This window comes from Amblyomma maculatum, chromosome 1 (genome assembly GCF_055883805.1).
Source record: "Amblyomma maculatum isolate TAMU_Amacu chromosome 1, ASM5588380v1, whole genome shotgun sequence".
In the NCBI taxonomy this organism is placed as follows: Eukaryota; Metazoa; Arthropoda; class Arachnida; order Ixodida; family Ixodidae; genus Amblyomma; species Amblyomma maculatum.
In genome coordinates, this window is record NC_139344.1 from 67,551,869 (window position 1) to 67,563,152 (window position 11,284).

General features: G+C 43.3%; 1 protein-coding gene across 1 annotated transcript in view; it reads right to left on the reverse strand.

Annotated features, from left to right (window-relative positions):
• Positions 1 to 11,272, reverse strand: part of LOC146202709 (uncharacterized) — a 36,195-nt gene extending 24,923 nt beyond the window's left edge. Inside the window, exons 1-4 of the mRNA XM_084588259.1 lie at positions 11,086 to 11,272; positions 7,619 to 7,649; positions 7,339 to 7,497; positions 16 to 131 (exon numbers count right to left, since the gene is read on the reverse strand). Coding sequence (XP_084444385.1) covers positions 16 to 131; positions 7,339 to 7,497; positions 7,619 to 7,649; positions 11,086 to 11,222 — 443 coding nt within the window. The 5' untranslated portion in view covers positions 11,223 to 11,272. The remainder of the gene's footprint in view (positions 1 to 15; positions 132 to 7,338; positions 7,498 to 7,618; positions 7,650 to 11,085) is intronic.
• Between the last annotated feature and the right edge of the window lie 12 nt (positions 11,273 to 11,284).

Sequence of the window (11,284 nt, forward strand, 5' to 3'; positions counted from 1 at the left end):
TGCACCTATACCCACTTAAGAAATCCAGCATTTGACTGGAGAAGTTCAGCAACCCATTCGTCAGCTCCAGGGCCTTCAAGTGAGGTAATCCAGTAAACGTTCAGGTGGGTGCAGTCAGCAGACGTGCGAACCTGTACAGAAGAAATGTGTGTGACCATCAGGCATAAAAAGTGCAAAGCTATGAGTTGCTTATTTATAATAACATCAAACAAACTACAAGTTGGACTTTTTCATCTTTTTTTTTGTTGCTGTTGACAGATGTTTTCTGGTGCTTATTTCAGAACACTTTTTTTTCCCTACTACCGACGAATAAATTGCTACCTCTTCTCACTAAATTTTCAACAGTAACTAACAAGCAAATTACAGTACTTGGAACTGTAGTTAAAAAAAGAATTTCTATGTCACTAAATAGGTACCACAATTTAGATGAAATAGCCAGTAGACAAAAAAAGAAAAAAGAAGGAAGAGTGGAAGTTTGCTTCTTAAAACTAGACTAACATGTTATGTTGGGTTTTTACGCTGGGTTAAGCGAGAGAATAAAGCATCATAAGGTCTCCGTACTGATGGCAGCAATGCAACCACTGGTCTATCGTCACAGTGGCCAGAACATCCTACTTTTTCTTGAAACCCATGCACAGCTTTACGTCGAGTGTTCTACAAGGAGTTGATAAACCTACTTAATTGACCAACTGCTCTAAACTAGTAATGGCAGTGAACAAACAGTTCTTATATAGCAGGTGGCAAGGAGGTGGTGCTTTTCAGTCTGCAGAAGTGTGTAAGCTAGCAAAGCAATATTTTACATTGCACAACTGCATTGCTTATCCAACAATACCACTATAGCATCACTCTCCTGGCTACCCTATTATCATTTTCCTTTAAAAGAATGTTGACAGAATGTAACTTGTACTGAACAGCCATCTGACAAAGTCCGGCATGCCAAGGCTACTGACCTTTTTCATTTAAAACCAAAATTTGAAAAATGAATTGAGTGTACTTATAGTGTGTTAAACTAAGGGGTCCAACACCTAGACATATAGTATCAATACTACATTTTTTTTTTCTTTCTTCAATGAACCAGTATGACAGGTTAAGAAAATCAGAAGGAATGGTAAAAGCAATGCCGATTTCTAAGAACATTAAAACACTACCTCTCTTCAAATACTAAAGCCCAAGCGCTCTTTCGGTACATCTTAATTGGTTTGAAGAGCTGGTGGTTCCATTTCCACATATCCATGACAACTGATGATCGCACAACATATATCTACACTTGTCTCCAGTGCCAACAGGAACCGATTGCAGCAATCAGGAACCAAGAGCTTGTGTAAAAGATCACCTGCCTAAATTAAATCACTACCTTGTTGAACAAGCATGTGGCTAGTAATTATGTGGTGGCTTTGGGCATAGTCGTCATGTGCATGAGTGTGTGCATAAAAGGAAGGCTGCCTGGAAAATGATTGACCACAGCCTCCTTAAAGTAGGTACCTTTATAAAAGAATAAGGTTCTCAAAATGCAAAAAGTCCAGTTTTCTAAAAAACAAAACTATCTGCTCGTTTTCTATGCTCTCACACAGTTTCATTACCAAATTCTAACTGAAAGCTCAAAGAAAAAAACAGAGTGGTTTTATCAATCGCAGTGAAATTTTTGAACCTTGGTGCCTTTGCTGTGTCATGCATGAGTGGCGCTATCTTGAACTTGGTGGAAAGCTTGTTTCTACAACTATCATGCCATCTATCATGTGATGCTATCATGCCACAACCCACCACAAACAGATGAAAAGGTCCACATGTGGATGACCAAGTAGCCAAGCAATGTAGCATTCAAAAGCACATAGGCTAAAACCTGTGCCTTAAGACAAGTAATCACAGCGCTCAACTTTGAATGCGTTTTTCTCAGTGCTGCATTAATGGGTTGTTGCCCACACTGTAGAACTTATTTTTTTTCACAACAGTTTCCTTTTCTGTTTTGGCTCCTTGTTTTGCTTATTCCTGAAACCTCACTAAAAGTCATTACAATCTCAATTTGTCAGTTCGAAGAACTGTGGATTCTCAGAATGATATTTACTCAGTCAGCACCACGTCTACAACTAAAGTATAAAAAGATGAAAATAAAACAGTTTTGCGCAGTGAAAAACAAAACCTAAGATTGCCAAGCCCTTAACGCATATCTAGAGATGCAGCAAATGTTGAATTAGCCATTTTAAGTATTTTGCTGAGCCTGCAGGCTTTCCACAGGGTACAGAAATGAAGCTGAAGAATCTGCAAATACAATGACAAAATTTTGGCCTGTTACCCCCTGTATTCAAAAATTTAGTTGCAGAGACATGACTGAAAGCGGAATGCACTGAACAGAGTGGCAGAAGCCCCTGATGGCACAACCAATCCAATTAAGCCACAATTTCCCTTTTCCATTCCATTCCTTTGCCATTTTCCACACCCTGCAATGTCCCACTAGCAAAGCGAAAGAGATTATCACCAATATCATGAGAATCAGTCGACATCATTGATTGGAGGAAGGCCTTCTTTGAGTGGCATCTGACGCTTCCCAAGGAAAGGCAAGTGCAGCAGAAGGCAGCACAAAGCTAGGTGGGCGGGTGAGATCAGGAAGTTTGCGGAAATACGGTGGCCACAGCTGGCACAAAACTCGGTTAATTGGTGAGGTACAGGAGAGACCTTTGTCTTGTAGTGGGAGCAGTCAGGCTGATGGTTATGATGACTGCATAAATTAAGAGGCCTAACCATATAAGCAGTGCACTATAAGCCCAGTAATCTTGCTAAGGTACAGACAGAACCGAGAAGCAAGTGCAGTGAGAGCCGTCAGTATCCTTTAGTCAGCTAGGCTAACTTTGCCGTGCGGCCAATGCGGTACTGAAAGCTGGCTGCTCCGCATAAAAACAGCGTCGCATTAAAAATGACACCGCCAGAATGAAGGCTAGCTAATATTACCATATGTTCTAGTGTACAAGTTGCATATTTTTCGGATGTTTTTGTCAGCGCGCCTTATACAAAAGTATGACTTATGGCAGAATAGTGACTGACACACCACCACAAGAGTGTCCGGTAACTATGTCCAATAAGAAAATCGACGTTTAAAAGCAAAAAAACTCAATTCAGCCCGTTTTAATTCCATCTTACAAGTAAAATCGTCATCGATTATTTTTTTTTCTCGCGTGAATTGAAAGCTTCTTCACCAAATTAACTAATAATTGGCTGTGGTCAAACAAACACAGCACAATAAAATTTAAGGTGGAATTTTTCCACACAGTAGTCTTTTCTCAATGATAGATGGTGTATGAAAACACCGACTTCAGGGACACAATATGTACTCAGAATAGTAACTCTATGCAATCCTAAGGACACGATGACTGCAGCGCTGCATAGGTAGCATGCAATGGCAATATTAAGGATGATATTAACCAACATGCACAGGTGTCGTTAAAGAAAGATAAAGCGAATAAGTGAGCTAAATAAAACAGGTGATATCTATCACAGGTATACCAACAATTTTCCCAATGGAGGCCACGCTACAGGTATAGTGGCTGCATTGGTTGTGCGATTTTTTTTTTTTTAAGCATTTTATAAGTGGATCAAGCGAGATTAAATACTAAAGGCAGCTGTCCATTACCGAGACAGACATGAGTAGACTGCCCTCAGTTAATATGAACAAAAACAACTGCCTTTATAAAGCTGTGGCATAGTACACTTCAGGTGACTACCATATTAGCCACAGTGAAAGGACAAAGCATGGCGCTAAGAAAAATGTTTAGTGGCACCTTTCTACGCTCATCCCAATATTCCTACTTCCATTTACTATGATGTGTTCTACTCTATCAGGCAAGTTACCACTTCTCATAGCAAGAACAAACTACTCATTTTAAGGCATTTTGACATTGCAGGTATCAGAAGAATTTAATGCATTCTTACAACAATAATTACATAGTATGCAAATGCGCCATGTTATTACAAGTCATAGCTTTCAGATTCATAGAAACGATATTAATTTAAAACTAGTAATAACGGGACAGGGTCAAAGCAGGCCGTTTTGCAGAAAATCCGGTGTTGGCGTTGTGGGTGAAAAATCATAGACATGCAGTAGTTGGAAGGTGACATAGCTGGGCACTGATTGGTGATTGGGTTGCGTGCCATGGTCACCAACTTGGGCAGCTTCTTTGAGATGGGAATCAAAACTTGCAGGACTCTTGAATCTCGCCAGACATACTACACCTAGACAACACAAGGCAGTCATATGGCTTGATTACAGCGGAAATTTATATCTATGTTGAATTGTCTTGCACACGATGAACCTAATAAAGTAGCCCCGCCGTGGTAGTGCAGTGGTTAGGACGCTCTTCTGTGCTTAAGGATGCGGGATCGAATCCTGGCCACGGCACCCACTTTTAGATGGAGACAAAAACAAAGGTGCCCGCCTGCTGTGTGATGTCAGCGCATGTCAAAGAATCCCAGGTGGTTGAAATTTCTGGAGTCCTCCACTAGGACGTCCCTCACACCGTCTTTCGTTAAACCCCACAAACAAAAAAAAAAACAAAGAGGTAGCTTACAACCATATGCTAACAAGCATTTGAGAGATAAAAGAGGCCCAGATTAAGTGAACGAGTAAAACTGCTCGAAAATAGAGTGACTTCTGAGAGATAAAAAAGGCCCAGATTAAGCGAACGAGTAAAACTGCTCGAAAATAGAGTGACTTCTGAGAGATAAAAAAGGCCCAGATTAAGCGAACGAGTAAAACTGCTTAAAAATAGAGTGACTAGCCCATCAGACTGTCTTACCCCAGATTAGGGACTTAGTGATTAAGCGAATAGCAAAGTGTATGGACATGAATTGGGATCTGCAAGGGGAGCTACAGACAGGAGCCATTAATACTGTTGTCATACCATTAAAGGCAGAGTTTGTGGGATTCGGGCATCTCGCCGTAGCCTCTGCATGGCCATCATCTGCATCCCACAGTGTTTTCTTCTTTCCTTTTATCCTGCCTCAGAACGTAGGTGATTGGATTACTTGTCACTGTAATTTGGCCCCGGTGTCCTAATGGCCCTTTTCCGTTGGTGCAGTTTGGCGGGAATATGGAAGCCGCTTCGACCTCCGTGCCTACGAGACGGTCCAGGCGGGGCCAAGAGAGAGACCCCTACGAGACATTGTAAGGTGCATATGTTACTGTTCTTGTCTGCCAGCCCCTTTGCTTGTGCAGACCAGTGTGTACTTGAGCTCGCCTGCTCAGGGTCCTGTTAAAGAGTGCGGCTCGAGCCCATCAATCAGGGTCCAGCAATCCCTGGTAGGTGTACCTTGCATTTGTTGCCCACAGACCACATACTCTCAGTGGCCCCGGGGCTGTGTGTGTGTGGGTGCGTGTACTGCTAAAAGACAGCGTTCAATAAACATATCCTTTGTAAACTTGCGAGGCTTGTTTTATAGCAATGAATCATTCTCCTCCCAGCGAGGGTTGAGTGCCCACAGCGGTGTGTGTGTGGTGACAGCTGATCGGGACCTCGGCTTGCGAGAAGCTCAAACCCACGGTGCTCACCAGTCCCCCCCGTGAAAATCAAGTTTTAAGTGATCTAATTTTGGTTCTTCTTTTAACATCAGCTTCAACTTCTGCTTCACCTTTTACTAATTCAGATCTTGCAGGATAATGCCGTTATTTTTAAAAGGTATCAGTGATGGTGGGAGATGCTTTGATGTCAGCACCTCCATTACATGCAGTCTTAACCATGACAAGGCAGGAGAGGAACGACAAGTGCGCACACTGCTGCCTCTTGTCTATCCATGCCTTGCCGAGAGCATCCATTGCTCGTTACAGTGAAGAACGTCTCCTCTTCTGCAGGTGCACACTTCAGCATTGCAGTGCCACATCACGGCTCCAAGGTGCCGACATTTCATTAGTTTATCAGTGAAATTGTGCTTGGGCATTCCTGCAGAGCATCCCGAATTTTCGAATTACCTGGACAGGTGAATGCCTCTGTTTGGGATTATCTGGTCACATTTACAACACAAATTATGTGATAGCAGAAATTCAAATTAACCAAGCTTGAATTATTGAGGCACTACTGTCTTAAGATAAAGGTTGGGCTAGTTGATGGAAATAAGTTTAGTTTGGTTGGTTTGGTTATGGGGTTTAACGTCCCAAAGCGAATCGGGCTATGAGACACTGTAGTGGAGGGCTTCGGAAATTTCGTCTACCTGGGGTTCTTTAACCCCTTAACCGTTTCGGACGAGCTGCGCTCGTCCTTGCCAAGCCGTCCCCAAACCGTTTTGGACTATAGCTCGTCCTCGCTGAATAGGTTCTTCCCTTCAGCGTTTCAGACGAGCAGCGCTCGTTGTGGCTTAGATGGCATTTTGCTCGACAGATGGCAGCACTGACGTGTTAATTTTGTTTTTTTCTACCACATAAACGTCTGTTTTGTATGGCAACATGGGTTTTAAAAATGGCATCCGGCGGAGGTGACGCGTGCACTGCTGGCCCGTCTTCTCGGAAACGACGCTTTTCTTCGTTGTCATCTTCTTCGGACGATCACCATAACTCAGTGAAAGAGTTAAGAAACTGTTGGCCGTGGTCATTTTTTAATTTTTATTGCTCATTACCAGCAGGAAGTTGGTTTACCGTATTGCGAAAAATAATAAAGTTCAACATGCTAATTTGACTTCGTATTTGCTTCAAATATTTTTTAAAGATCGAATACATGCTTTTTATAGCAATAATAACTGAAATCAGGAATAAAAAAAATAAGCAGTTTTGTTAAGAAATTTGTTGATATAACAAAACGGTGAAGGGGTTAACGTGCACAGCACGTGGCCGCCTGGTTTTTCACCTTCATCGAAAAGCGGCTGCCGAAGCCGGGACTCAATCCTTGGGCACAGTAGTCGAATGGCCTAACCACTGCGCCACCCCGACGAACCATGAAAAATAAGTGAGCGCTAACTTAGCAGATACAAGAAGGGCCAAAGCCCTCCCTGTTAGACAATAAACTTATCACATCCACCGATCAGAAGGCACAGATAGAATGACGAGAAAGAAAAATGAGCGAACCCAGTGCTGTGCTTGTTCATATTCCCATTTTATCTTCTTCTACGCTGTATTTAATAATGAAAAAGACAAATTGTAGAGGTGCACTCAGGATCACTCTTATGATTGGGCTTGAACTAAAAAGTGCAAAAAGCAGGACAAAGGAAAGAAAAAATTAAAAAAGTGGCTTACCTCAGCTGTCAAGTGTTAATCAGACAGAGAGATTTGCTTAGAAAACAATACTCGTTTCACTGAATTATCAAAAAATGGCTTTCACTGTGCAACCACTTCTGAAGCAACAAAACAGAATAAATATTGCTCACCTGTGTGAGTTGAACGCCACACCCCCTCAATTTTTCGCTTATGTCGCCTGTAACAATGATGTTTGAGAGAGTCTCCATAAAAACTGCGTTCAGTACTTGCTGTCTCCGAGTGCGCTCCTGAACTTTTTTCGGTGCTGATGGCACAATCGAGTTCGGAGCCTACAGACAAATGAAAATAGGCAACTTTACGAACGCAAATGAACAGCGACGTTTCCTTATTAGTGCACAAACTTCCTTTGCCAGCAGAACATAATGAGCAAACAGTATAAAGCACACTTACCGGATATACATACTGCTGTGGGTGCCGCTTTCTGGAAAAAAAAAAAGGAAAATATATGCCACATATGCGCTTCTTCACTATCGAAACACAACATGAATCACTGGTGTGCATGGCACAGCTTAATTTTTCACATCCACAGTAGAGAATTATGCCCCTGCTACACGGGCGTTTCAAATGCTTTCGAACCGAATAACATTCGACTCGAATGGCAAACCTGCGCTGCTACACGAAGTCTTTCGTAAGCATTCGACTGAAATGTCATTCGAGTCGAATGAGTAATGCGAAGAAATTCGAGATTTTGAAATACCTTCGAAACGCAAATAGAGGAAGCGATGACCACTGGCAGATTGCCATCGCTTTGCTCCGCCTACAACCGGGCTGCACGACTATGGCGACCCGTGACCGCTTCGGTTCTGTGGTGGTTGATTTCGATATCTGCTGCTCGCTTTCTTCTGCTGCTTATTTATCGAATAGCTCATGTACTTGCAAAATGAGTGCTTGAAGACAATATTACACAGCTCGGCGTTTACCGCGTGAGTGCGAAATTTGCACACGAATGTGCCGATGACGACGATTGCGCCCCGGTACGCTTGTTTGCATCGATGTGCACAGAAAACCATGCAGTGCTCGTTTACATGACACGAAGCGCAGGTTGTGCTGTACTGTTATAAATTAATACCTTTTGATTTATTCGTACCATTCCTTGTTTACACAGTACAACTCTGTATGAAGCACTGACGTGATCGCCTACCTTGAAAACACTTTACAGACGGGTTGGTAACGTTGCGTACAACCGACACTTGCGCTGATTCTCCCTTTCTCCAATATGACCATGCAATACTTGATATAGATCGCTTTAGCCAGAAGTATGTGCAGTTACCGTTCGCGTTCACTGCAACAGCTTAATTTGTCATCCGCAAATGCCGTTTACGACTTTTGCTGGCTGCCTGCTCGACAGTCAGGGTCGCATCGACGCTTCCCGTTCATTGCATGCTCGTCCTGCCACGTAAGCAATAGTCGCTTTCAGAGCACTATTGCCAAAACTACACTCTATGACCCATTTGCATTCACTAAAAATTGTAGATTGGCTCACGGAGAATCGCCTAAAGCGTGAGCCCTGCATAAAGGGGGGGGCCAGCTGCCGTCGAATAAAATGTAATCACTTCGCATGCGTCTATTGCTGCCTGAGTGTTCAAGTGTGAAATATAGCCGCTCGTTACAGTTATATTCAATATGTATTACGCAGATACAAGCGCTGTCATCATGCAGTCACCTCGTCAACCTAAGTTTTCGTGAAGCCGCCGCAATCTGTCGAGGACATGAAGGGCTACTGCCCCAGTGTCGATGGCCCGAAAAACATGTCGCAGTACAATAATACGCGGCTGTTGGACGAGCTGGCGTTGTGTTGCTGTCGGTCTACAGTGACCGTGGGAATCACTGTCATTACGCCGTGGTACTTTGCACAAAGTGAAAACAAGCAACCATAAAGAAGCGAGACTCGAGGCGACGGGAATTGAAGCACCCTACGATGGATGGATGAATGGATGGATTGATTGATTGATGGCTGGACTGATTGATTGACGAATGTATTGATTGACAGATTGATGAATGGACTGATTGATGTATGTATATATGTATGTATGTGTATGGACGGACGGACAGACGGACGCATGCATGCGTCTGTCCGTCCATACACATACATACATACATCAATCAGTCCAGCCATCAATCAATCAATCCATCCATTCATCCATCCATCGTAGGGTGCTTCAATGCATGCATTGAAGCACCCTACAATGGATGGAAGGATGAATGAATGGATTGATTGATGGCTGGACTGATTGATTGATGGATTGATTGACAGATTGATGAATGGATGTATGTGTGTGTATGTGGACGGACGGACGCACGCACGTACATACGTATGTATGGGATGGATGGACGGATGGATAAGGCTGAACCCTTTGAATCAGGCGGTGGCACCACAGGCTGCCTAGCCGTGAGTAGTAATATAGTTTGGATCTATTCTTGCCTTGCTTTCAGCCCCCAATCAGGTAACCTTCATTTGGTTATTTCTACCCTTTTAAAGTCCATTTTTCCTCCATTATATTTAAACCCCAATGCTTTGACTAAATCTGCCCCATTGCCTTGAACTATAGGACGGAGCCCTTTACAGGAAATTATTAAGTGTTCGGTCGTTTCCTCATCCTCCCCACACATCTCGTACAGCATGTCTATCTCTTGGTGCTTGACTCGGTACGTCTTAGTCCGCAATATTCCTGTCCTAGCCTCGAACAACAATGAGCTGCCCCTAGAATTATCGTAAATGTTTTCTTTGGCTATTTTCTGCTTGATAGTTCTGTACAATTCCAATGCTGAATTGGTCTCCATCCTTGTTTTCCATAGACCCCTCTCTGTTTCTTTAACCTTTTTCTTGATTGATAATTCCTGGCTGGTCCCCCTACTGCTATCCAAATATTTGCTTGCCAATTTTCTTAACCGCCTTCTCCATCTTGTGTCAACATTCCTCATGTAGAGGTAGGTAGCTGAAGACTTTCCTAGCCCACCGCTTTTCTCCCATTTTTCTCAATCGTTGCTCAAATGCTATCTTGCTGCCAGCTTCCCTGCTCTCAAAAGACCATCCCAGGTCACCCTGCACACCCTGGTTTGGCGTATTCCCATGAGCTAAAGCAAGCCTACCTACCCCGCGCTGTTTGATTTTCAACCGTGCTCGGACCTCTGATCTCATACAGGACTACATTGGCAAAGGTTAGACTAGGAACCATCACCCCTATCCAAATCCCTCGCCCCACTTCATACCTATTGTAATTCCACAGTGCCGCTTTTCATGACGGCTGCGTTTCTGCTTCCCTTAGCTGCCAAATATTTTTCATGCTCCGTTAGATATTCAGCTCCATTATTTATCCACACCCCAAGATACTTGTACTTATGCACTACTTCCAGCATGTCCTCCTGTATCCTATGTTCGCCAGCCCACGCGATGCAGCAACACCATTACAATACCGCGAGTGAATGCTGAAGCTTTCGAATATGTTTGGAAACTCGTGTAGCACCGCGGCAGCCCGTTGAGTCCGAATGTCATTCGAAATCTCAAATGTCAATCGACTCGAATGTCATTCGAAGATACTCGTGTAGCACAGGTATACGCTGTCCTTACGCAGTTTCCGAGCAATCCCGAAGTCCATGTTAACGGACTGCTAACCGCACGTTCCCAAGTTGCTCATCGACTTCAAGCATTCAAATCTAACCGTTGTCAGCTGTGCAATCAGGCCACGCCTACGTCATACAAAAAGCAAAACAGAGGTAAATCCATTCAAACAGCTGGCAGTACGCTTTAAGGATACAAAAAGAAAACTTGAGCAGGTCCACAAACAACAACCAAATGCACGTAGATGTTTCGGGATGTGCGTTCACGACAAAAGGAATACAGTAGAAATAAAGCTTACTTCGATTTTTCTATGAGCTTATGCAGGAAGACACCAAGCTTCGCATTCTTTCGATTGCAGACTGAGAAATGTCTTCCCGTAGAAGTAAATAAGGAAAGAGTTTTTTCGAATTTTCGCAGCAATCTCGCAACCTCCATTTCTGCGTGTTTTTGTCTTTTGTCTACAGAGTACAGAGTGGGAAGCGTGTGAAAACCGAAGA